Source organism: Rhipicephalus microplus, chromosome 1 (genome assembly GCF_043290135.1).
Source record: "Rhipicephalus microplus isolate Deutch F79 chromosome 1, USDA_Rmic, whole genome shotgun sequence".
Classification (NCBI taxonomy): Eukaryota; Metazoa; Arthropoda; class Arachnida; order Ixodida; family Ixodidae; genus Rhipicephalus; species Rhipicephalus microplus.
The window spans coordinates 114,653,502-114,681,206 of record NC_134700.1 but is presented as its reverse complement, the minus strand read 5'-3'; the positions used below and the strand labels follow the sequence as shown (position 1 = coordinate 114,681,206).

General features: G+C 48.1%; 1 protein-coding gene across 1 annotated transcript in view; it reads right to left on the bottom strand.

Moving 5' to 3' along the window:
* Positions 1-27,029, bottom strand: part of LOC119177899 (decapping and exoribonuclease protein) — a 102,899-nt gene extending 75,870 nt beyond the window's left edge. Inside the window, exon 1 of the mRNA XM_037429086.2 lies at positions 26,496-27,029. Coding sequence (XP_037284983.2) covers positions 26,496-26,887 — 392 coding nt within the window. The 5' untranslated portion in view covers positions 26,888-27,029. The remainder of the gene's footprint in view (positions 1-26,495) is intronic.
* Positions 27,030-27,705: the final 676 nt, after the last annotated feature.

The window sequence follows — 27,705 nt, the reverse complement described above, 5'->3', positions numbered from 1 at the left end:
GCTCAATTTTCCTGTAGAAAATCAACTCCCGGAATGACGTCACGGGAGCATTCACGTAGAACAAGGCAGCTTGCTACGAATGTGTACCCTTGAATCTGTACTCTAGTTGTGCAGGCACCCAGTGGAGTAACGACATGGCCACCAGCTGTCCGAATCTGCGAGTTATGCCATGGTGTGATTACTTTCTTCAGCTGCGTTGTCAGTTTCCCGCTCAGTATGGAATAGTCTGCGCCGGTGTCCACTAACGCATTAACTACACAACCATCAATTGTTACTGCTATGTCGAGTGGAAGCCGGCTATCCTTGGCAGCAGCAGGTGATGTCGGACCAGTTTCTGTACAGTTCTGCGTCAATAGGAGGTCTTCAGCGCTTCGACGTTCAGCGACCCCGCCCCCAGAGGTCACTTCGGCTAGTTTTCCCGACGGGGGCTGGGAGACCGTGTGGTAGAATACCGCTGGGGCGTTGATGAAAATCGCCTCGGTGATGGCGAGCGCGACTGGCGCCCGGCAGACGGTGGTGCATGCTGCTGGGAGAGGTAGTTTTGGATGTCGCGTGGTCTCTGACCGTAACGGGGTGGCGGCGAGTACGCAGAGAAGCCGCGAAGCCCAAGACGGCGATATGGGCACTGGCGGTACAAGTGATCAGCTTCTCCGCAGTGAAAGCACAGAGGCCGGCGATCAGGTGTGCGCCAAACATCAGACTTTCGAGGAGACGTGCGCCGATCGTCGATGTACTGAACTGGTTGCACTGAACGATGGGCGACAGAAGCACCAGGGACAAAGGGCAGGGGCGGTGGCGTGTACGTGCCTTCGTAGTACGGTATGTGCTGCGCTGACTGTAGTGAAACAGCAGGAACAGGATGGACGAATAATGGCGGCGTTGCAGCAGGGCGTTTCAAGGCTTCCGCGTAGGATGTCTCACGGCGGTATTCAGCAGGAGCTGGCACAGCTGTATCATGAGGCAAGGTGCCCCGGAGGGCCTGGTGCAGCTCATCCTTGATCACAGTTGCAATAGAGTTGACTGTAGGATGAGGTGTTACACCAGCCTTTTGTAACTCTGCACGTACTATATCACGGATGAGTTCGCGTAGACAGTCGTTGTTGGTTCTAGTGGCGGTGAAAATGTCGGCAGCAGACATGCCACTGACTTGCCTGTCATATTGGTTGGATCGCTGCTGCAGCATTTTTTCCATTGTCACGGCCTCGGACAAGAACTCCGCGACCGTCTTCGGAGGACTTCGCACGAGGCCGGCAAAAAGCTGGTCCTTGACACCGCGCATCAAGTGACGCAACTTCTTGTCCTCAGTCATTCTTGAATCGGCCCGTCGGAAGAGGCGCGTCACGTCTTCGACGTACACGGTCACAGTTTCGTTTGGCGACTGGACGCGGGCAAGAATAGCTCGTTCAGCTCTTTCTTGTCGGTCAGTGCTGGCATATGTCTGCAGATGTCTACGAAAGAATTCGGGCCACGTCGTCAGCTGCTTCTCCCGATTTTGATACCACGTGCGAGCCCCGTCTTCGAGATAGAAGTAGACACGACCCAGTTTCGCCGCGTCGTCCCACTGATTCAAGTTGGCTACGCGCTCGAAGTCCGCCAACCAGTCCTCAACGTCTTCGCGCTCCGTACCATGGAACGTCGGCGGTGCCCGTGGGCTTTCCAACGTATAGCGGTTCGGCGACGTGCTTCCCGTGCCGGTTGCCAAGGTTTGTACCGAAGTGCTGGTCATGTTTGTTGACGTGGTGGGAGCAGTATCGTTGACTTCCGGAGGCAATCCCCTGATTTGGCGGCTGGTCCGATGCACGGGAGTGTTGACTGGCACTGGACTCGTATTACGGCTTCCTGGGGGGGGGGGGGGGGGGTCTGCAGCATCCGTGAGGCCTATGTAGTAGCATCGCGGTGCTGCTATGTAGTTTCCTTTCCTCTTTTTGGTACTTGTTGTTTTTTTTCTTTTCGGAAGGGGGGATAATGCCACCAGCACGTAGTGGGTTGGCAGCAAGAGCGGCTCTAAATCTGGAGGAAAAAAGAAGATCGCGTTCTCTGCTCGAGAGCCAGCCACGACTGACGCATCGTCCTAAAGCTAGCTACCCGGTCGTTCAAGAAATCCCCCAGTACTTGTGACTCATCGTGACAATATTCTGCATGTGCGTCCTTTTCTAGAAAAGGCATACATAAGTAATTTTAAGGACCGTAGCTCTTATCACGCTGGGCTGACCATGCAACGCTCGCACGAAAAGGCGTTTCCAACGCTATGCTAAGACGAGACTGTGGTGGCACCTTGCGTTCTACACCTCCTCACCTCCGAGACGGGCGCGCACACCCGCCTCCGAGCCACACGCATCGTTTTCCAAGAAAACTGCCAGATGGCGCTCATGCCTCACGTGTGACGCGCCTTGATGCGCTAGTTCGCCTCCACTGCACGCTCGAGGCACTCTAATGTATAGCACCTCCAGAATACCATTCACCGATTTTCTTGCGCATAACATCAAATAAATGTTTTGTTAACTCTCTCCACACGCAAGTCTTTCAGCGACATTTGCAGATTACACGCAGATACGGGGCCAATTTTTTAATTGACAATCGCACATGTATGGAGGCTGAACCTTGAGCAATATATTGGTGGGCGCAGTAGACGGAGTCGGCCGTTTGGGGTATCGTTTGTTCACTTTGGTGCCGTTTAGGGGTACCGATAATAGTAGACAAACAGACAAATGTACAGACAGACAGACAGACAGACAGACAGACAGACAGACAGACCAAAATTTTTCTGTCCAAGGTACTCAAGAAAGACTATCGTCTTTAAAAGAGAGTTGCCATTTCTAGGGAGTTACAAAATTCGTGAAGCGCGTTTCGACTGCCTTCCGTGTCGAAGGCGCCGCCGTATACGCTGTAAATATCGCGCTTTAGTAGTTTGGCGTAGTTGTGCCCGATTCGCGGCTATGCACAGTGACGGGGTGTCACGTGTCCCCGCTGGCGCGGCGCCTCCGCCCGCTCTCTCTCTCTCTACATCTCTCTCTCTCTCTCTGTGCCCTCCATCTTTTGAATGCGTTCCGTTAATTGCGCTGGTCGTGCGTCTTAAGGCTTTGAATTCGAGCGAACACGTCTATTTTCGGAGGCCGTGACACCAGGCTAGCTTCGCCAGGTTGAAGCGACGCTCACAGTAAGGAATATTCATGGAGCTGCAGGCGCGGACAGCGTGAGCCTGTTAACGGTGAGTGTGCTTTTCTCATAGGTGCTAATTGCACAGCGCTGACTGGGCCTCTGCAGCAGGTGTGTGGAAGGACGCTGCCAGCCATTTCCTACAGTAGCATGCGTCCGCGGGACTGTTCCAGGTGCCTAAAGGAAAATGTCGCTTAACGAGTCAAATCGTTATGCACGTTCTTGTGTAAGCGATTGCATCCCTCATACAATGAGTGATGTGGTCACTTACGAGGGGTGATTATTGGCCGATTGCACATTGTGTCGGCAGTGGTGCTTCATATTGTTATGAACCGCGCTTTACGCTACGTATTGAATACATTTCCACCGATATATATTCGAGTGAGCAGCGTGCTTCTGCGGATGGAAGTGAGAAAAAAAAGAAAGAAAGAACTAACGTCTGTGTACAGAGATACTTTGTATAAAAAGGCTTTTGTTGGCTTAAAGACGGCATTTTAGGCGCATATATGGTGCGATGTTCCTAACACGTAGAGGTAATCTTTGAGAATGCTGAGAACACGTCTCGCCGGTGACGGGAAAATCTCCCGTCTTTCGACGGCGCAACTTGTTTCGGTCGCCTCCGTGCGCTGTTCCCTCGCCGTTTTCATGCTTTGCTTACATCTGCAATGTCGTTCAGCATTAAAACAAAATCGGGTGAATGTACGTGAATGTGGGAGCTTTGTGCGGTAATTCTGTCTTATGCCATGTCTCTTGTCAACGTAGACGGCGTCTGCGCGCATTTGTGTCATTCGAGCACTCATATTCGCATGTGTTAAGCTGAGTATCTAAGAATGGATTACGTTTGTAAAACCCATGGTCAATAACCGCCTGCGGCGTGGCCCTGACTGCCAGAAGATGGGATTGGTTGCCGGGTTATGCAGGACCTTATTCTGAAAGCATACCTGGAAGCGATTCCTCGGGAAAAAAGTTCTTTCATACGCACTAGCCAGTGCCTATGCAGGCCCGTCGTCAGCAATTTTTCGGGGGGAGGGGGCACAGTTGAAGGTAGTGTAAAACCCCTACTTTCATCGACTATCGGCAAAACACCCTGCCTCATACGAATCGGGGGGGGGGGGGGGGGGGGCTAGGCTTCCCTGTTCCCTGGCTACGAGCCTGGCGTTTTGTAAAACGAGGTCCCCGCCTTCTTTCACGTCAAAGCATGTTTCTGATGCGGAATTATTTCCAACAAAACACGTATGACACATGGATCTATACAATAACAGTATGTTACAATGTTGAAGTTAATCAGTGTGTATGTGTGTTTTTCCCAGAATCCCGGATTGCTTCACGGGCATCTTCATTCCAGTAGGCAGCCACACTGGGGGAAACAAACGTGTCGCTCTGGTGTGGCGTCTAACCACTAGTGAGGGGAAAATCAACAGCAGCGTTCGCCCTGTCAACAGGGCAGTCGGTCCCACATTTGCTTCGGTTGGACAACGCGACGTAGGAAATGAAGTGAGTGGTACTTACGCAAAGGAGCCTATAATAATGGCGTTTGTTGCGTAATAAATAAAGCTCACGTGATCTTGTGCTGCAAGTTTGTCACTAAGTCACGTGTTACAAAAGCTGCTTGTTGGAAGTTGTGTTTTCTACATAAAGGGCAAAAAAAATTGTTCCTTACAGTGCTTGTTTGCATTTCAGTCTTTCGCTGTGAGCATTCTTCATTTCTGTGTAAATCACTTATTGCGAAGGTTTTACGATCCCTTTACGATTTAGTTTTCTTATCTTGACATGAAGTTCTTTTTGCGTGCTGGTTTTCAGGGCTGCTAATTATTAACAGTAGCCAAAACATAGGAAGCCAGAAGTGCGAATCCTTCATGCGTCACGACTTTTTCATTTATTCATAATGGTAACGAATAAATAATGAAGCATATTGCTGATACGTGTTATTTTGCACGTCCTGACGGTACGCACATTACACACATTTTGATCGGCTATGCTCATACAAGCATTTAAATTTGAAATACCTCATCGGACTCTTTGGCATTCACATACCATGTATTCATGTTTTTTGTATTACTCTGCTGGAAATTGTTTGTTTTTCTGACGAGTTTTAATTAAAAGTGTTAAATAAAACTACTTTTTTCGCAGTTTGTGGGCGCAACGGTAAGTATTAATGGAGTTCCATAAAGTGCATACTTCACTATTCCCAGCTGCAGTCGTGCAAAAGTGGGGCATGATTCAGTCAGTTAAGTAGCTTAAAACAGCCGTTGAGTCGCTTGACCCCCGTAGGAGCGTCACCGACAAAAGTCGGTTGACCCTTTAAAGGGGCAGTGCAATACTTCTTCAGCATGGTCAGAAAACACTGCCGATGGTTGGGCAGACTCTCGATAACACGTGAACCGAACGTTACAGCGCAGCACGCGGCCTGTAATTCATCATAAATTATCAAAAATCAGCTAAAAATTTCTTTGTTTTCTCTCAACAAATGACGGGAAAAGCTCAAAAATCACTCGTATTTTGTATTTGTATGATTCATATTTTGTGCATTTGTGTGTTGCTTTTCTTCTGTTGCTGCTTTTTATCTTGACTGATTTGTGGGGTTTACCGTCCCAAAACCACCATATGATTATGAGATACACCGTAGTGGAGGGCTCCGGAAATTTCGACCACCTGGGGTTCTTTAACGTGCACCCAAATCTCAGCCCACGGGCCTGCAACATTTCCGCCTCCATCGGAAATGCAGCCGCCACAGCCGGGATTTGATTCCGCGACCTGCGGGTCAGCAGCCGAGCACCTTATAACCACTAGAACACCGTGGCGGGGCGCTGCTTTGTATCTTTGGAACGCTTTAGTATAGTGCTACGAGCAGACCACTTTGAAGTGTGCGCCGAGAAAGGTCGCCTGCTCTTTTTCAAGCTGTCACCTTCACTCTAAGGCAAAATTACCCGAAAAAAGAATAACGGAGCCCCATAGGCGCGCGCGATGAACGGATAGATCGTTGAGGAGCAACCACAGAGGGAAGCGCCACGCGAAACAACTTACTCTCCAAGCACGCTCCAAAGGGATGAACCACCCGGGATTGCAGGCAGCGCGAAAAGCGTTGCCAAGGTGACCACCCTCCTTCTTCACAGAACACATGTCCTTCTCCTCCTCTGCTGGCTCAGTATTTCGCCGTATTTTGCCGGCGACGGTTCGCATTGCGTCGCGCTCGGAGTGCTCGACCACGGCCGCCTGGATTCGACGATCTAAAGATAACGACGTGGTGCTTGTGTGTACGCTTGGATGAGCGTTGGCTGCTGTTTTTGCATTTCGCTGCACCTGTGAAGTCTGGAGCAACCCTCCACACATCAACACGCCGCGCTGTATATCTCTGGCTTCAAGATAGTCACGACCAACACACGACAGCAACAGTTGGGAAGGCCAATATGGCGGCCGAGAAGAAAACAGGCCTATCGGATATATACTTCAGTCCGACTCAGGGCAGGAAACAGCGCTGGATTCTGAAACAAGTAGGTTATCATTCTTTATTCTACCTTACTTGAGTGTGCGATACGGATCGCGCTTGCCAGCAACGGGCTCGGTCGTGTTGTATATCGCACGCACGAAATGCATCGCGAAGGTCAGCTTCAGCGTCTGCAGTTCGCCTGTGCTTTGCGACCGCCTGGAAATTGGTCGCCATTGCCGTCGGCCTCCCGTACGCTCGCTCATCGAGTGCTCGCCTGTCTTCACGACCGCGATGAGCTCCGGGCTGACGATATGGGCTGAGACCTCGTCGCTGTGTTGGGAGTCGTCGAAAACCCGTTGTGGGTTCTCGTAAAGAGCTTGGTTGTAGTATGTCGCGCGCTGTAAGTGCACCAGCATGGACTGGCGGGGCTTTCGCTAGCGTCGGAGCTCACTGAATATTAGCCGCCATTACAGTTGGTTTTCCCGTCAGTCGGTCGTAAGCAGCTCAGCGCCGTCCGCTGGCCGCGGCGGCAAACTCGCGTTCACGCGCTGCACTCGCTCGAGTTTGTGGGAAAGGGCCGCATTACCGTAGATTTCTTCGGCGCTATCTCCAAACCAGCTCGGCGCTGTTTGTGGCGGCAGCCAAGCGTACGCTCGCTCTCCTGTTCGAAGTTCGCTGGCGGCAGACGCTTCGCGTGCAGCGCCGTGTTTGGTCTCGCGTTCGCTTGCTCGAGCTGAACGACGTCGCTCGCTTAGGACTCGCCGACTTGTTGGCGGCACGGTGGTCCGCGGAGTTGTGGCTGCGGCCGCCGCTCCTAAGCTGTTGCGCTACGGGGATCGAAATGAAACTTTGACGGTGTGTGACATCATGGTGAAATTATTAGCATGTCATATCTGACGTATGTTTTCATTTCACCTTGCACGTATTTCTCATATGCATTTGTACTCATCCTCTGTCACGTGTGACTCACTATTTTACATACTTATTGTGCAGCCGTGGGCGCACACCGTGCTGAAGACTGTGTGCGCTGGCGTCTGCGATGCCTGTCATCCGTCTCTTTCGTCAGAGCAGCTTCAGAAGGACTGTGCGAGATGTGAAGGTAAAGTTATTTGTATGTCATAATTTAACGCTTGTTTTTATACTCGTGAACGTACTTGTCATATGCGTGCATCTTCATCTTCTGTCACGTGTGTTTAACTATTTTTACTATAATATTGTACGTGCAGCCGTGGGAACACAACAGGCAGAAGGTTGCGTGCGCTGGCGTCCGAAATGCCCGTCATTTATCGCTTCCGTCGGAGGAGGTTTCCAAGGAGTGAACAAGATATGACAACGATACTGGACTTGTACACTTCACCATCAATTCACTTAAAAGAATGGAGAAACATCATGTGTATGTAGAAAAATAAAAGATTTCGATGTCTAACTTTTGTCGTTCGTTGTTGGCTAACTACTTAACTACATAGGTGGCTAACTACTTTTTTGCGTGTTCTTTTCTATGCAATTCGTTGCTCACAGCGCAGAAAAACAGGCTATAAAGGTATTAGGCCTGGCGGGAAATAAACAAAAAACAATATTTGAACTCGGGACAAAAAGTTCACCCGATTGGAGTATTTGAGTGAATCAACCGGTCGTCCGGCAAGGTGCAACTGAGAGGACTAGTAGTTGCCCGGTAAGGTGTAAATGTGGGGATTAAAGGCTGGTGCACACCGGCGACTAGCAGCGGTCGCGCGACCATTCGCGACTGGCGACCAAAAAGCGACTGATGTTCACACCGACAGAGGCTGCATGCGAGCGACCGGAAGTCGCAAAACCGGAGAGTCACGTCCGGATATCGTTATGAGCGAGAACTCCTGAGACCGGCGCGATCAGCTGATCGCCGCCAGCTGAGTCCGTTCTCGCACAGCGTTCCCAACAGCGTCAAGTTCGATTCAAGCGAAGAACAAGACAATTTCATGGTGCTGATGCACTGTGCCATGGTGTCAGCGCTGGCATCACAGATGCCTCCAAAGAAAAAAAGCCGGTAGTGGATGTGACCATCCTTTCTATCGCAGGAATTGACCGGCCATGCAAGCCGCCTGCCTTCAGAGCTGCGCTGACACGACGAGGAGTATTTCCGAGAGTCGTACGTATTCAGAAACCATCCTTAAATTTCCCTTGACTTGCCACAGCCTACAATGCAGCACAAATGCGTCTCGAACGTGGAGTCTTAAGTCGTTGCCAAGGCATGAAGTACAAACGCCTTCCAAACACGCTGCGTTGAATGCGCTGACAAGTCAAGTTCAAGACAAAAAAAAAGTTTCCGAATACGGGGAAAAGACAGTGCACAATTTATTTTCTCTTTACTTTGACGGTGTTTAGCTTCTTGCGAATGCCATCACGTATATTCGACAATTTGCTCGAGTTGCTGCGGCCCGCCATCTCCAAGCCAAGTATTCCGTGGTGGCCATGGTGCCACAGACCTAGAGGAACGCACTCGTTTGTATCTGGCGGCAGGAAGCCAGCGCAATGAAAAAAAAAATTGAGCATCGCTGATTGGTTAAGCAGCTTTGCGACTGCAGTCGCGCGACTGAAAAATCGGTCAAGAAGCGACTGGCCAACGCAGTCGCTTTGCGACCGTTTGCGACCGTTCGCGACTGGCTGCGACCAGTCGCAAATGGTCGCGCGACCGCTGCTAGTCGCCGGTGTGCACCAGCCTTAACAGTTGCTCTATAAGCTGCAAATGTGATGACTAAATGTTTTTCCTTTGAGGTGAGTTGTGGGGCTAACGCTTACTCACTAAGGTGTAAATGTGAGGACTAAATGTTAGTCCCTTGAGCTCGTCTGTGGGGACTAACTGTTAGACCCGGTGCCGTTAGTCGTTAAAGGAAATAATGGCTGTGGCAGCCCCATTAGTTCCTAAAAGGACGAACCACACACCCTTTTAACACTCTTTTGCCTTAAAGTTTTGAGTGGTTACAAAAGGTAGTGAGTGTACCTGTCTTCCTGTTACCATACTACTCATGTTCCAGACTTTACTCTCTTCGGTACTTCGAGAGTGAAATGACTAGAAGAATAAGAATGGTGTGCATCACATTCGGCAAGCATTCTCAAATTATGAATGGTCACTGCCACTAACCCTCAAGAGGAAGCTATATAACAGCTGCATCTTTCCGGTACTTGACTATGGAGACGAAGTCTGCAGGTTTACAAAGAGCGTTCAGTTAAAATTGAGGACGGCGCAGTGAGCTTCGGTAAGGAAAATGATAGGTGTAACCTTGAGGAACAAAAAGAGAGCAGAGTGGGTGAAGGAAAAAACCGTGGTTAAGGCTAAGGTTCAACTAAGGTTCAAGGTTAAGGTTCAACTATAACCGTGGTTATAGTTGAAATCAAGAAAAAGAAATGGATATAGGCCGGGAACGTATCCCGTAGTCAGGATAACCGCCGGTCATTAAGAGTAGCTGACTGAATTCCTAGAAAAGGTGAACGCACGAAGGGGGGACAAAAAGTTAGGTGGGCCAATCAGATTTTAAAGTTCGGAGGTATAACGTGACAACGAAAATCACAAGGCCAGGTTGATTGGTGGATCATAAGAGAGAGAGGCCTTTGCCCTGCAGTGGGCGTATTCAAATTTAGGATGATGACGTATGTTGCAAATTGTGTAGAAGACGAAGAGCGACATTATCGTCACCGGGGAATTAGATCACTGTGAGAATAAAGAAGAGGTTGACGGGTGGGCTTCGCCATGGGCACGGTGGCTCGTCCTTTCCTCAACATTTTGGTGCCGAAACCCGGGAGGAAGAACCTTCAGAGGTAAGACAGAGCGGCCTTCAAGAATTTCGACCGCAGTCGCAGCCTCGAGGATTTTGTGAAGCCGCCGTTGGTTGAAGCTGATGTGCGAAGCCAAACCGTTCCCGAGAACCAGATCAAGAAGCATGACACCTCGACATTGCTTGAGACTTCGTGCTGCGAAGCGTTTATGACGGACACCACGTTGACTGCGACTTCACCTAGTGACGTGACCGGCAAGTGATCTCTCACGTTTCCGACACCGGACTGGATAATGGAGGCCCTGTTCGCAAGGCGGAAAAAAGTGCGCAAGGCCCTCACAGAATACATCGCCAGCATTGAACGTCTGATGCACGTGGAGTGTTCGTCAGTAAGTGAGTTACAATATATTCATAAAATTTTGCTTGAGCATTACAAGCTTTTTAAAGAAATCGACAAGGAAGTAGAACACGCAGTTCATACCAATCGCTTGGAAACTGAGACGGGAGAAGCAGAGCTTTATGAACACCAGATCATTCTAGCAAAGGTCAGAGTGAAATCTAAGATCGCGGGCGTATTAAATGCTCGACAAGCTTGCTTGGAGGCCATGGAACAAAGGATTTCGACAGAAGTACAAGCTAACGTGCACTCTTCGGCTGTGGCGCCACCTCTAGCCTTTGCTTCTTCAGCAGTAATCTTGTTTTACGAAAGCCAGACTCATGACGAATTTCTGAATGTGCTGGAAGCCGGAAAGTCACCGATTTCACTACCGTGACGAGCATCTAACCGCATATAGAAGAACCGCTACTTTCAAAGAACTGGCCCACGCCGTTAGAACTCTCGTCAGCGTACACTATGAATGAAGCAAAGGACATGACAGTTACAACCACTCAAGTGCATATGATGGAGGGACAAAGTTATATTAGTGAAAAACGCGAAGCCTTTGAAGATCGAAACGGGCATTCAAGGAATATCAAGAATGGGTGCAAGCCAAGGCCAGCAGATTCAGATGTTGCACAGTCCTCGCAGCCACGCGTGGAAATGTCTGATAGAAGCAAATCAAGACGCATTCAAGCGAAAAGAAGCACACGAAAAACTGCGAGGGCAGAGGAGCCTGCTGCCTGTGTTAGTTCTAAGGGCTCTACAAGTAAGCTACAAACATCAAGGGGGAGAAGAATGCGAACCGTACATGCCTGTCACAGAACGAGCGCTAAACAAGAGCGCGCCGCCAAATCCTTGCGACAACGGGCGGCAGAAACGCCGCGAGGTAAAAAGAAAAAAAAAGAAAGCAAACATCCAGGGCTCCCGGGCGCGCGCTCTCCCCGCAGAAGCATGGCTTCGCAGACGATCCTCCTCACCCCACATCGGCGGCCCAGCAAGGCCGCGATTTTTCTAGAACAAAGGAGGCGGGGTCAGACCGAGTGAATCATCCTCCGGAGAGGGCAGTCGAACCGTCTCGTGCCTCTCCCCAGCCTTCGCTGCGCATCGCGCCGACGAAAGGAGGAGAACGTTCTGGAAGGTGGCGCGGAAAGTATTTAATCGAGCGGCCGATACGAGAAATCAGGAGAAGACGGAAAGTTAGCGCCGGAGCGCGTAGGAATTCCGCCGTGTAGTCGGCGAAGGTTCTGCCCGTAGTGACAGAACAGGAGGAGACGGAAGTGAGCGCCAGAGTGCGTAGAGATTCCGCCGTGTAGACGGCGAAGTTTTTGGTCCGTAGGGACGGCTCGAGCTACAGGCAAGAGCGTGGGTTTACCGCTATCGAGCGAAGACGCGGGCAACAGCTGCGTGTGTGAAGCCGACGGATTTCCGGCTAAGAAGTTGGAAGCTTGGAGAGTGGCCATTTGAGGACGCGAGGTTTCCTGGAAGAGAAACTTCGAGAACTACGGAACGACAACAACGCTGGACTTTGAGTGAGTGATTCTCGGAAGAGTATCATTCAGACTTTTGTTCCAAGGACTTTGGACTGAATAGGTTTTCTATCTCTTTAGTCCTTAAGTGTCTTGGTTGTTCAATGCATGCGACTGCATTGTAGTGCGTATTGTTGTCTGTGTCCGTTGTTTTGAGTGTGGCTGATTGTACTGTGTAGTACGTTGTCTGATTGGTGACGTATTGTATGTAACTATTGTGGAGTGTGCATTCTTGTGTATTGTTTTCGATATGCCATTTTTGAGAATATAGTATTTGTTTGGTTTATCAACTCTCGGCTCTGACTTGTTCTTTGGGCCACAGCCGGCGTCCGCTGGCGCGCCAAAAAGGACCACTTCGAAATTGTCCACGCTTTCGTGGTGCGGTTCGGGGGGCCGATACTTCGGCTCTTGGAATTAGCCCGGCGATCGCCTCCCTACTTAACGGGACATGTGTGACAATTAATCTGGCGTCCACGACATAGGACCTTTTGGTGCACAGTGTGTCCAAAGTAGTGAGAAAGAGCCTCGAGTTGTTGATAGTGCTATCGGAACGATTTTGTGGGTTGTTCAGTGTTCTCGTTAACGAGTGCAGGGGAGTGCTCCGATAGACTGATTTAGGCAGATACTTTTTGCACGCGGCAAGGTTGTATTTGCGAGTTGCAAGACACAATGGATCTCGAAAAGTTAGTTGCGCTTGGTGAGAAGATGGGTCTTTCCGGCGCCGAACTACGGAAATGGGTAAGCCAGAAGGAGAAAGAGGCGGTGGAGAGAGAGAGGTTGGCAGCAGAGAGGGCCAAGGAAGAAAAGGCAGCTGAGTTGGAGAGAGAAAGGCTGGCCGCTGAAATGGCGAGAGAAGAAAGAGAAGCAAGGGAGCGACAGCTGAAAGAAGAAAGAGAGCAACAATTGAAATTGGAGCTGGAGAGAGAGAAGTTGGCAGCCGAAAGGGCGAAAGAAGAAAGAGAAGCGGAGATGGCTGAAAGGGAACGGCAGCGGCAGCACGAAATTGAACTCGAGCGGCTCCGTTTGCAACAGGGAAGTGAAACTCCCGTCCAACCTAGAGTTGAAAGCAGCGAACGGGAAGATCATGGCTTCCGCTTGAACCCAAGCAAGCTGCTCGTAGCGTTTGATGAAAGGAAGGACGACCTAGACGCGTACCTCCACAGATTTGAGACGATTGCGAGGAGCCAGAATTGGCCAGAACAGCAATGGGCAACTGCTTTGAGTACTTGCTTGAGTGGTGAAGCGCTCAGTGTGTACGGTAGGCTGACGCCGACCGATGCAGCCAACTATGCAAAGGTGAAAGCTGCTTTGTTGAAGCGTTTTAGATTCACTGTGGAAGGATTCCGGGACAGATTTCGGACAGGAAAGCCAGCTGACGGTGAGACAGCTACGCAGTATGCCGCCCGACTTTGCCATTATTTCGACAGATGGATTGAACTTTCAGGGACAGCACAGGAGTACGATGAGCTTAGAGAGCTGCTAATTAGAGAACAATTTCTTACTAGTTGCCACCCAAGCCGGTCACTGTACTTAAAAGAGAGGAAGGCTGACTCACTTGAAGGCATGCTCGAATTGGCTGATCAATTCTTGGAAGCGCAAGGTGGCACTAATTTGGCCAAGGTCAAGAAGGATTGTCCCGATGATTCGAAGAAATTGGCTCCCGAAGAAAAGAAGCGTGCACCAGAGAGCATTCCGCGATGTTTTCTGTGTAACCGCGTGGGTCATCGCGCGAAAAACTGTCGAACGATCTTTACGAGCCCTACGGTAGTGAAATGTTTTAAGTGTGGTCAGACTGGGCACAAAGCAGATGCATGTCGAAACGGAGCGAGTCAAACTCACCAGGTATCCTGTGTGCAAGTGGCACCAAAATCCGATAATAATGCCGTCACCGACGGATTCGTAGAGTTGAAGAATGGGGAGAAAATTCCTATTGTGGGTGCTGTAATGTCAAAACAGCCAACCGGTGTTACGAAAGGAATGCCAACGCTGCCTGGAAAGGTTGCGGGCAAGAAGATTACAGTTCTAAGAGACACCAGTAGCTCCACGGTTATCGTGCGGAGAAATTTGGTACGGGAAAGTGAGTTGACAGGCAGAACGAAACCGGTTTGCCTAATTGACCGTACGGTTCGGTTGCTTCCCGAAGCAGAAATTGAGGTTGAAACCCCGTACTTCAGCGGGAAGGTTACTGCGTTATGCATGACGACCCCCCTGTATGACCTTGTCATCGGAAACATCGACGGGGCGCGAGGGCCAAGTGATCCAGAATGTTTGGGAGAAGACCCGAAGATAGAGCCCTCGCCAACACAGCGGCCGCGAGATACAGTGGAGGAGCATCCCGTGACGGGTCTCACTAGAGCCCAAGGTGAAGCTGCGGCGCAAGAGACAGCGAAGGAGAAGACGATCGTGTCGAATAAGTTCACAGGCCGAGCAACTGGACGTGCGTCGGCACGACCTCAACCGACTGACAGTGTAAAGGAGACGGAGTTGGCCAGCCGGGCAATATGTAGAGGCATTATCAAGCGGGTAAATAAACAGACAGGACCCGTCGAATGTAATGACGCGTTAACGGTGTCGGAAGAGACAACGAGGGCTGAGACGACGCCTCAGATATCGTCGTGGGAAAGGGCTCGCCGAAAAAGAACGTGGAAACACAAGAATAGATCGAGCGAGCACCGCAAGAAGGGACGCAAGCGCAGCTCGAAACACACGGGATAGGAGCTGAGGTGGAATCAGAATGTGTTTGGCAGGGCTGAGTGACATATGTTGTGTTAATGTTCTTGTTATCCTGTGTCTTAAGTGTATGTCGAGCGAGTCAGTGTTCCGTGCGATGATGTGATGTATAGTGTTGTATAATTGTTGTATAGACAGAACCTTGTACGTTTGTATTGTTTGGAATGTGTGATGAAGTGTTGTAATCATGTGCCTGTGGTTATATTTCATGTGCTGTGGAATTGAACTACAATGTAAGAATGTATTGAGTGATATATTGTGAATGTGAAGTGTCATGAGCGACGGATTGTGTTACAGTCTGTGAGAATGTGTGGTGACTGTTCGCGCTCGTTTGTGTGGTTTTGAATATTATGAGATAATATTCTTAAAGTGGGGGGGCAGTGTCACAGAACGAGCGCTAAACAAGAGCGCGCCGCCAAATCCTTGCGAAAACGGGCGGCAGAAACGCCGCGAGGTAAAAAGAAAAAAAAAGAAAGCAAACATCCAGGGCTCCCGGGCGCGCGCTCTCCCCGCAGAAGCACGGCTTCGCAGACGATCCTCCTCACCCCACATCGGCGGCCCAACAAGGCCGCGATTTTTCTAGAACGAAGGAGGCGGGGTCAGACCGAGTGAATCATCCTCCGGAGAGGGTAGTCGAACCGTCTCGTGCCTCTCCCCAGCCTTCGCTGCGCATCGCGCCGACGAAAGGAGGAGAACGTTCTGGAAGGTGGCGCGGAAAGTATTTAATCGAGCTGCCGATACGAGAAATCAGGAGAAGACGGAAAGTTAGCGCCGGAGCGCGTAGGAATTCCGCCGTGTAGTCGGCGAAGGTTCTGCCCGTAGTGACAGAACAGGAGGAGACGGAAGTGAGCGCCAGAGTGCGTAGAGATTCCGCCGTGTAGACGGCGAAGTTTTTGGTCCGTAGGGACGGCTCGAGCTACAGGCAAGAGCGTGGGTTTACCGCTATCGAGCGAAGACGCGGGCAACAGCTGCGTGTGTGAAGCCGACGGATTTCCGGCTTAGAAGTTGGAAGCTTGGAGAGTGGCCATTTGAGGACGCGAGGTTTCCTGGAAGAGAAACTTCGAGAACTACGGAACGACAACAACGCTGGACTTTGAGTGAGTGATTCTCGGAAGAGTATCATTCAGACTTTTGTTCCAAGGACTTTGGACTGAATAGGTTTTCTATCTCTTTAGTCCTTAAGTGTCTTGGTTGTTCAATGCATGCGACTGCATTGTAGTGCGTATTGTTGTCTGTGTCCGTTGTTTTGAGTGTGGCTGATTGTACTGTGTAGTACGTTGTCTGATTGGTGACGCATTGTATGTAACTATTGTGGAGTGTGCATTCTTGTGTATTGTTTTCGATATGCCATTTTTGAGAATATAGTATTTGTTTGGTTTATCAACTCTCGGCTCTGACTTGTTCTTTGGGCCACAGCCGGCGTCCGCTGGCGCGCCAAAAAGGACCACTTCGAAATTGTCCACGCTTTCGTGGTGCGCTTCGGGGGGCCGATACTTCGGCTCTTGGAATTAGCCCGGCGATCGCCTCCCTACTTAACGGGACAGGTGTGACAATGCTACCTCACTACTGATTAAGTATATCGAGGCAGGGCCAAAACGGCGAATGAAGCAATCAAGTGCGGGATGGAGGAAGAAGGATGATGCTTTCAAGGTGAACACAGCCAAGACAAGAAATTCAAAGGCAAAACTTCTCAAAATAAGCTACACCAGAAGCTCGCAGAAGAAACTATGTGTCTGCCAACGAAACCTATTCATCGAGAGCGCAAGTTCACCGAAGGCGACACGTTCGAAGGCACGTATATAGAACAAGCGTCGGAAGCACCATTGAAAACTAGGTGCAATAGCAAACCCGGATTGTTCCACGTGGACCGACTTGGACCTCAAACTATAAGTGAAGAACATTGTGTGTTTAGTGTTTACAGCAACTGTAATATTGTTCAACATAAGGCCTCACGGGGAAGCGTGGAGGATGTTACAAATTGTGTAGAAGACGAGGAGCGACATTATCGTCATCGGGGAATTAGATCACTGTGAGAATAAAGAAGAGGTCGACGGGTGGGCTTCGCCATGGGCACAGCGGCTCGTGCTTTCCTCAACAATGTATATAAATTTATGCTCAATAAAAACTTCGGCCAACTTTCCCTTTTAGCCTGCAGGAGTGTTCTCCGACCTTGAGACGTTTTCTTCAGTTGTCAAGATTCTCGGCTGTGAAGACGCTTTGCTTTGCTAATTGCGCATTGTGACACTCGGTGTTACACTATGCTCTCTAACAAAAAGAGTTTGCGTGACTCTTTTCGGAGGGTTCTGACTTTCCACGTATACGACTCTCTTTGGAGAAACAGAAGGACTCTCTTGGTGGGTCAGAGTCGGCGCGCTTTTGGAGAGTCTCCTGACCATCTTAGCAAGAGTGAAGGGACTCCTTCGTGAAGAATCACACTACTCCTTCCTAGAAGGTAAGGCGACTCTTGCCGGTGACGCTCCCACGTGGGTAAAGCGACTGGTTATTCTATCTTAACTGAGTGGTGCAAAAAAATTGAAGTACGAAGGTAAGACAGCTGGACACGGCACACTGTCCAGGTGTCTTCCTTGCGCTGTGTCTAGCACTGTCCAGGTGTCCCCCTTGTGCTGTGTCTAGGTGTCTTCTATATGTACTTCAATTTTGTCGCGCACCTCAGATAGGATGAATTACCTACTCGCCCAGCAGTCTGTGCTTCTCTGGTTATTCTAAGCTACTCAGATGACCAACGCTCTATTTTTGTATGACTACTGCTGAAAATAGTGAATTGATTATTTTAGGCAACTTCAATAAATGCTTGCCGTTCTACCCAGCATGTGCGAAAAAATGGTTCAATATTAGAAACATTTTCTTATTACTCCTGAAAACAAAATATTTGCAGCCGAGTGATGAAAAAGTGCGATAATATGGTTCATGAATTCCGAAGAGGCAGATGAGGTATTTCTGATTTAAATGCTTTTTTGCGAAAACAGCCACGTGAGCTCACTAGATTCTGTTTATAACGCGGAACGTCATCGCAGATGTAAGCGAAGCACATAATTTGGAAACAGAAACGAGAGGTAAGAGCGCACGACGGCGGCAGCAACAACGCGCACCGTCGAAAGTCCAGGGCTTTTCCCCCTTACCGGGGAGGCGTGTCCTGAAAATTATAAAAGACTACCACTTACGTGCTGGCAGCACTGCACCATATTCGCACCTCAAATCGCTCTCTTTAAGGCAACGAAAGCCATTAAATACAGTGCTTCTGTACACACGCAGTTTTTTTTTTTACGTTTTTGAACCATAGAAGTACTTCATGGCATTCGCTTTAGTTTGCCCCTTGCCTCACTGCTGCTTGGTAAGAACGCGTCATTATTTTGCAAAGTACGCATTGTATTAGTCATCTACGACTTAAGCTAACATTTGTTCCATCGTTTTCTTTCCCATTCTTTCTCCCCATAGTGCAAGGTAGCAAACCTGATTCTACAATTCTGGTTAACCTCCCGGCCTTTCAAGTTATCCTCTCTCTCTTTTCACATTATGCTGTTAGGCGTGAAGAGTTCGTGTGCGTTTTTTCTTTGCTCAGCGCACAATTTTCGTGCGTTGCTTTACATTGAAAACAGGTATTTCAAATGCTGTGCAGCACGTCTGCCAGAAAATAGTTTCTTGGCGCAAAACTGAGTCACCGCTTGAGCCGTTCGATATTCTGCCGCCGGTACACGCAGTTCTAGTTTAATGCTTGTGGAACAAACGAGCAAATGTGTAGACGTATGTACCTCAGCAAATGTACGGGTGGAGGGACCTTAGTCAGGCAGAGGTAATATGACTTTAGTCCCTTCAACCTTGGCAATCATTGTTTTTGTCTGAATAAGCAGTGATATAATAAATGAAATTACATGTGACTGGTGAAGTTGTGCTAAGTACCGTTATTTGGGGCATTAGCAGACGACTTGAAGCTTTTGTTACAAGTGCAACTAGGGAGCACATGTGAATCGAGAAAAATGTTTCTGAGCTGAGGACCTGAGGCTACGACGTAATCGTCGGAATAAGCATTCCTGCCTCACTAACGCATGTATGCACCAAACAACGTCTTCTTGTTGCTGCCACAGCTGCTCGTGGCTATTTCTTTTTCGTAAAAGGGTGGTAAGTGTGTTGAAAATTAGTGCGAATGCAGGCGAGATGTCATCACAAACATATATATTTTTTTTCACATCATGCCATCTAGAATAAAAAATTACGGCAACTATGGCCTCACCTTCGTGTAATGTATCCGTGGCTGTGCGAAAACGTTTAGCCAAAAGGGCCTCCAAGCCGGGAGAGGAAGACGCCGTGAGAAGGAAGAACGTAAGTTTTAATGCGGCATACTTGCCGTAGAAAGTGTACAAACGAATGACCCATGGCGTGGTGCGTAGTCGATTACAGAGGTACGCCGTGAACGAAAAGGGCGGAAACGCACATCAAGACACATGCGCGATAACAGATTATCGTCCGGAGCAGATGAGCTAAACTTTGGTGCTTGCTGATAAGCGGCGAGTTGTGCGTAACGCAACAGCGTGTACTGCAGTTTTACTGTTCAGCGGGGCTTTTCATATTGTCGCACAATTGTTTAGTTCTTCAGCTAAGTTGATATTCAAAATATAGCATATGTATTGCCATGTTTTGACCCGCCATATACCCATCTTTTCTTGCATGGGTTCATCAAACATGGAGAAAAATGTGCAAATGCTTATGAAGAAAATGGCTTGAAAATAAATCGTCGTCAGTATGTACCAACGACCCCCAAACTCGAGAACAATTAATTAACAAGCCCAAAATTCAGATGTCGCAAATGAAAGCTTTCGTCTATTTAAGAGTTGTTCGTGTTTTATTTTATACGTGCACACACACACACACACACACACACACACACACAAACTCGCACTTTGTGCTTGCCCCTCCGGCCGTGCAGCTTACACGAAGCATGTTGTTGCATGCAAACAACGCATTTACAGAAAAAAAACGTAATGTATCGCTTCCTATATGAGCCCATTTACAGATGTCTTGAGGGCCGTGAAATACTTGTAATCACTAGTAAACAGCCTTCGAGATAACCATTTCCGCGGTACCCATCTCTGAGGCTGTGAAGATTCCCATCGCTCACATTAGCCGCCGGGGCCAACGGGAGTGTGTCCTCTCTTCTCATGATATGAAAACCAGAGCAAAAAGGCGACACACCAAAAAGGAAAGAGGACACAGTGCAAGCGCTAAAACAGCAACTGACACCTTTGTAACAAAAGAAGAGAATAAAAAGTACAATGAGTGCCGCTGCGTCCACATCCTCCGATTTGCAAGCAGCGGTCACGATTTTTCGAGTAAACTGATTTCACAATTATGTAGAAAGATGGATGGGGGTGGATCATGGTTTTTTATGGTGTTGAATGCTTCGGTGATTTCACGTGATCTTTGATGCATGTGTCTGAAGATGACATGCCTGTTATGGAACCAAGGTTTAGAACCACTGGTCATTTATTTCAGAAATACTGCATTACCAAAATTTTCGGTCTTTATAATGTAAGATTAGCTCTTAGCTTCAAGAAAGAGCTAGCGGAAAATTGCAAAAATTTATCTGAGCTGGCCTGCCTTTGCCCAAATGCGCCTGTATACACTTGCAGAAACACTGAACGATGGCACGTGCCCACCTTTCGTACATCATACGGGCTGCAAACATTATCTAATACTTTGCCGCGCTTACTGAACAAACTGGAAGCAAGAAACATACATATGACGCGTACTTCCAAAAAGGAAGTGCGTAGATTGATAGCGTCATCCTGGTAAGGTTTCTTTTTTTTTTTACGTCGCCTATTTTGTTATCGCCAAGCGTCTATCGATTCTGCCTCGCGGACCTTCGTTACAGACCTTCCTTTTACTCCTTCTCTTTGCTACTCAAATTTTTCGCGCCTTCAACAACAAACACTACTTTTTTTTCCTTGTGTACCGTTTTAATGCATTATGCATCCAATTTTTCGGGCCTTCAATTACTAGCCGTTGGTTTTCCTATGTGTAACGTTTTAGTGCTTATGCATCTCAGTGTGGGTGATACCCTGATTGGTGTAACCATTTTTTTTTTTTTGAAGCGCTTATTCCTGTTCTGTTGTGTGCAGTAGCTCATATGTATACTTTTTATTATCAGTCTTTCTTTTACCGGTGCATCTTTTTTTTTTTGTAAATTGACACTATTTGCACTTTTGTATGTTTCAGTATTGCCTCGTCGTTTCTCTTTTTCTTGTTTGTAGCGTTTCCATGTTTTTTGAATACAATATCGTTTCTTTGTTTAGTTGTTAGCGTGCATATATTTTTTACTTGCATATTTTTGTTATCGCAATAGAATTGCGATACTGTAAATTTCTGCATGCTGTTTATTACTGTAAATTTCTACAGCATGCATATCTACCGTCTGCTGCTGACGTTTTGAATAGGGCTGACGGGCCTGTCAAGCTGCTTGTATGCAGCTTTTGTCGTCAGCCTTTCAATGCATTCACGATAAATAAATAAAGAATACCTCACCTCACCTCAAACCACAGGTGCGACAATGAGACGACGAATCTGTGGTGGGTGTGCCCTTGCAGTGTTGCCGGATCCTCTCCTTAAGGCAGGTATCCGTCTAATCTATGCACAATTTCCCGCATGATAACTGCATATTGCATACCACACCAATTACGCATGCGACAAACCAAGTACGATGCTTGAGAGAACACACTTCCTTTACGCGATAGACCTGTCAACATTCTATCTACAGTGGCACGTGTTCGTCCAACTTTGCCGCGGGCAGAGAACACTACATCAAGGTCGAAAGCTTTTGCAAATTCGTTGGGGCCTGTGTGATAATCCATGAACATAAGAAATGGCTTCGAAATTATTTGGCCTTTTACTTGGGGTTATGCGTTGCCCAGGCTCTACAGCTGTTAGCTATAAAGATTTTAGCAAGCTGAGAAAAATGCATGACAAAGATAAACCTCACAAGTTCACCTTTCTTAAAATAGCTAACTGCTCCTAAAAACTGGTTTGGATTCTGTGGTGGCAGGATTTGTTAAGGGCAGAATTTAACAAATTATAGCCAATGCCGTTCACAACCTTATACTTCACAACCTTATGCTGCCCAGACGAATAGCTCAAAAGTTAGTTTGTTTTTTTTTTTTTGCTCGCGGTGAAAAACACTAGCATAAATGGTCTGGTTAAGTATCCAAGCACAAATCTAAAAATCTAATGGCCCTATTCACCAGCTCGTCAGTCGAGAACAGCAACCCAAAGGCACTGTCTTTTAATGTGTTCAGTAAATTATAAAATAGGAAGGTACAAGCGTCACTGTTATTCCGGCTGCATTTCCGATGGAGGTGGAAATGTTGTAGGCCCGTGTGCTCAGATTTGGGTGCACGCTAAAGAATCCCAGGTGGTCGAAATTTCCGTAGCCCTCCACTACAGCGTCTCTCATAATCATGTGGTGGTTTTGGGACGTTAAAACCCACATATCAATCAATATCAACAAGCGTCACTCGGCAGGATAGTTTAAAAAAATGTAGACATAACGAAAACTCATGATCACAAGACCGTGTGCCTCCTTTTCTATTGCGCGGTCAAATACGGACAAAAAGATATTACTAAGTTCAGGCGTCACTTTCTAGGCAATGTAAATACCAAATTTTCGAACATATGGTATACCTTCCCACATCACTAAAGTCGCGTTTAAATAGAGACTGAGCAGTTCTAAGAAGGCCTCCGTTGTTTCATTACATCACGTCTAAAGACAGGTTTATCACATTCATCAGTTATGCATTGTTATACTGAAGCCATAAGATTATCGTGAGGTATAGAATAAAATGAGCTTTTTTATATCAAAACTAGCAACTGTATAATAGCCAGGGTTATGGGCGGACAGATACTTAGTAAGGTGGCTAGGAGCAGCGCTCAGTGACAGTGGATCGGAATGAAATGTCCACTTTTTGCGCCAAAGAAAATGTGGAGCGTGTCCTTCTCAACAGATAGGCGGAGACGCTGAATGCCTCTTTCATGCATGAGCGTTAGTGCATGTTCTTGTGAAACGAGCAGGTTTGATTGATACTGGTCTGAAATTCTTCATAGCTGCAAAAGCAGCTTTTTCAGAGAACAATGTAACGGACATCACAACAAAAGAATATTCTCTGTCCGACGGTAAAAGCCTAAGATTGTACTGCACGAAGTAGTCCACTAGAGGTTAAGTAGTTTACTAGTAATGGGCCGAAAATTTTTGCAGTCATTCCATATGTTCATGCATTATCACACTGCAGGCTCAAAAAAAATTCAAAAGGTTTGGACTTTGATATAGTGTTCCCTACACGCGGAGATAAACATTTGACAGATAGAAGGTGAACAGTGTGCTCCGTCAAGCATCGTGCTCGAGTTGTCACATGTCTCATTGGCATGGTACACATTACACCATTATAATGTGGGAAATCGTATATAGGTCATACTGGTGCCTGCCTTAACGAGAGGCTCCGGCAACGCTGCAACACATTGAAAGGCACATCCACTTCACATTTGTCTTCCCGTTGTCGCGCCTGTAGTTGTAAACCTTCGCTCCACAACATGCATGCCATCTTCAGACACATGGATCATTATCACGCGGAACCATCGCAGCGTTAAACATCGAGAAGAATCATGATAGTCGCATCTGCGCCCCATCTATCTTTGTACACGACTGTGAAATCAGTTTATTTGAAAAAGCGTGATAATTACGTGCAGTTTGGAAGATGCGCGTGCATCTGTACTGATTGTATTCATTATCTTCTTTTTTCTTATTAAAGGTGTCAGTTGCCAGTTCAAATCTTGTCCGGTGCCCTTCTTTTTGTGTGTCGTCTTTATGCGCTAGTTTTTACATCATAAAACTTAACAAACTCGCCCAGTTATGTACGCTGCTGTCTCTAATCCTTTTCATATAAGTTCATGCTACAATCAAACTGCGGTGTGGTATGCGCGGAGCACTGCTGATGACCTTTGTGAGCGTAAACCAGATACGGAAAAATGTAAGAATAAAAGCATGTCACAATATCATTTCTCATGTGAGTGTGATATGATGTTGTTCAGGCTTTTAACCTATTCGCTAAACAGCTGAACACTCCTGCGAAATGTTTTTGCAAAAGGCATCGCGGTGATCCAGCGTGAGGTCTACCGTTCCCCTGGTTTCGGATCACCACGGTCACGCCCCGCAACCCTCATAGTTTCGATCACGAAAGAGGGACACGGTTTCTACTTCGTTCTTCACGTTTAAAATGGGATCTTACTATTTAATATAGCCAAAATCCTGCTCCTCTCAGGCTTCACAGAAAGAGACCTCAGTGGCTCTCCACAAACTTTCCTTCTGTTGTGTCCTAAAAGCTGAACAGCATGCACACTTTCCAAAGGAAAAGATAAGCACAAGTGATTGCCAAGCACATGCATCTTCCAAAGCCGATGTGGCCGGTGAACCAGCGAAACCAGCCCATCTTGCTGCTGGCCCATCCTAAAGCCCACATCTTTGCTGATCAACCGGATGTGGCTAGAATCATTGCTCATCGCCTGATGTGGCTATGCAAAAGGTTATTTTCTTACGATGGAGTTGTGAACAACCATATCTATACAGCAGTTGTCCCTAAGAAGCAGTTTATTTGAATGCTTCCTGTTGTCCACCCCTGCTTTAGAAAATGGAATGCGCTTGATACTCTCGATATTTTTGTAGACGGGAACACTATCACCACGTGACGCAATTTGGCACTCCGGCGACTAGTCCCCTGGGTGCACCTTTTTTAGGGGCGAAGCTCCTTGTTTAGAAAAAGTTTATTTACAGCATGTACAGAACACAAAGGCTTCATACCATTCCAGCAACAGGGCACATACACGAAAGGGCACATACAACAGGGCACATACAACAGGGCACATACATACATACACGAAGCTCCTTATGGCGTGGCTTGGGCGTCCCTCGTATGTAACCACCAGTGGCACATACCCGAAATAGGTATAACACTTGACCTCCAAGGTGGTGCCAGTGAGAGATTTCTTCCGTGCGTTGTTTAACAATAAAAAATAGTGCTCAATGTACATGCCAATGGCTACTAATGGGGAATGAGAGACATGAGCATTCGGCTTTTAGTCAACGCGCACGCTGCGATCCCCATTAGCAGCCATTGGTATGTACATTGAGCACTATCGGACAAGAAAGGGATGCTACATTATACTCGCTGGGTGTAACCTCCTTAGCTTTAGAAAGGTTTAGCGGGCGTTGAGCCGCAGTGCCATGAATACAATGAACTTGTATATACCATGAATGAACTCAAGGTGGTTAAAAATGAGAAGTAGATACGAAGCGCAAGCCGTAAGAAAGTAAAAGCCGAATTCTCCTGTCTCTCATTTCTCATTAGCAGCCATTGGCATGTAAATTGAGCCCTATCTGACAGGGAAAGGTTGCTACGTTATACTCACTGGGCGTAACCTCCTTGGTTTTCGAAAGGTTTAGCGAGCGTTTGGTCGCAGTGCCATGAATACAGTGAACTAGAATATACCATGAACTCGAGGTGGTTAAAGGTGGGAAGTGGACCCAAAGCGCAGGCCGTAAGAAAGTGTGCGTGTGCCACCTCTCGTTTAGTCCTTGGAATGTCCGCTGGATGGCGGTGCTTCTATATGGGGAATATATGATAAAAAGATGCGAGATGGTGGGACTTGGAGTGTTGAATAGGTGAACGAACGGACACACAAACAGATGCATGGATGGACGCATGAACGGACGCAGGGGCGGATGCATGAAAGAACGCAGGGACGGGCGCACAAACAGACGCATGGATGGTCACACAGACGGACGCATGGACGGACGAATGCTTCGCCCCACTCTCCATCATTCACTCCGTGGATATGCTGCCATTTTTTTCTTTGCGACTCAACCTCTATGGCCCCGCACTAGCGTGCCCTGCCATCGTTTCATAAAAATATCATTTGAACTCTGGCGACGACATATCCGGGTAAGAATTTCATGTTCCGCGGCGAAATGCGCTCAGTTAAATCCCAGTCCGGTATATACTCTTACTGCTACCATGCACAAAGTGGAGGCAGTTTGAAAGCATTCCGACAACACACGGTGCATTGGCGAAGCGGCCTTGTGAGGCGTGACAATTAGTCACAATGCCCTTATGCGCGGCGCCCAAGAATCGCTCTCTGTTCACCTATCATTTGGCTAACACGGCGATGTCTCACTCTTATCACCTAGATATCTTCCTTGCGTGAATTCAAGAGATTATATTAATTTTACTCTAGGCATGTCCTGCGTACGGGCATTTTTTTTTTCGTTGCAGTACTTTCGCGCACGTGGAAGAAGCTGTCCAAGCATTTCATTGATACCGCTACCCCGCGAAGTGAATGATCTCAAATAAAAACAGAATCACGACACATATTTACACGAGGTGACACTTCGCAACATTCGGACAAACGTAGCCGCTTGAAGGCAGCACTTCTTTTTCACTATAGCAATCAAGGTCAACTCGACATGCACTCACTTTTCGGCTTCCAGCGCGGTCGAAGGTCGCTCTTCATCCGGTGAAGGAGGTGACACCACTTTGTCTTTGTGGCGACTAATCCAGTAGAGAAGGTGTGAAGTTTCTGTTGCAGGCATTCTGGGCGACACATTTTCGTATCCCACGTTCAAGTCCTGCTCGGTCCTGTCGGGAGGTGGCTTTCGCAGGTACCTCCTGTGTGCCGCACTCTCGATGTACCGGTCACCCTCTACGGAGAAATCGCCAATCACGTGGACTTGCTCGTAATCAGGAATTGGTCCATCACGCTCCGAAAGCGCTTCCTCTACAGTTAACACAGCGACCCTTTCGCCGGCGAGAGCGGGACTCATTGTGGCCTGAAGCGCCCCTGCCTGTGCTGAAGCACCGTCACTCATCTCAGACTTTGTAGCCGCTCCGGGCACTATGCCAGCAATGGTGATTTTGTTTTGTGCGCTTAGAACTTCAACGACTTATGGCCACGTAACACCCATAGGAGCACATAGCGCAGCAGTACACGTCAGCTCACGTACTTTCTGGTGCAATGGGCCCAATAATGCACTGCGTGAGGTGACTGACGCACAAGCGTGGCTGGCAGTGGCGGCGAGGGCATGTGTGCATTGCGCATGCGGCGAACAGTCGTACTTTATCAAAATGCGATCAGAGATCACCACACGTAAGGACGGTCATTTGTTCATGTAAGTCACGTGGTCTATTTACCTTTAACTTGGGCTCTTTCACCCCGCTACCGCCACCCGTTCGCTGTGCCCATGATCTCCGAGGCGCCCGCAATCTCGAAGGCCGTGGCTGTGCCTCTATTCATCTCGTACACCACCGCTCGCGGCACTGCGAACAGCTCCCTGACAACGCCTTTTCCACGATGCCGCATGATCATTTATCGCGTGCGTCAGTGCCTAGCGAAAATTTCGCAAAATGTTTTCTGGTGTGGCAAGACTTCGTTTTTTAGGAGCCGTGGATTCATTATGCCTTGGAGTTAATATGCTACCCTAGAGAAAAAGCTTCCCATTAGGCCCATGCATTAGAACTTGTGACCACATGAGTGCCGCCATGACGGAACTGCACGCAGCTTTCGGGTGGTCGCACTCGCCAGAGCATGCTGCAGTCACCCCTGGCATATTTATCTGTTTCGTGACTGTGTTTCATCGCAGTTAGATACTGTCACACAAAGTCGACTTGCTGTCCCTTTGAAACTAAC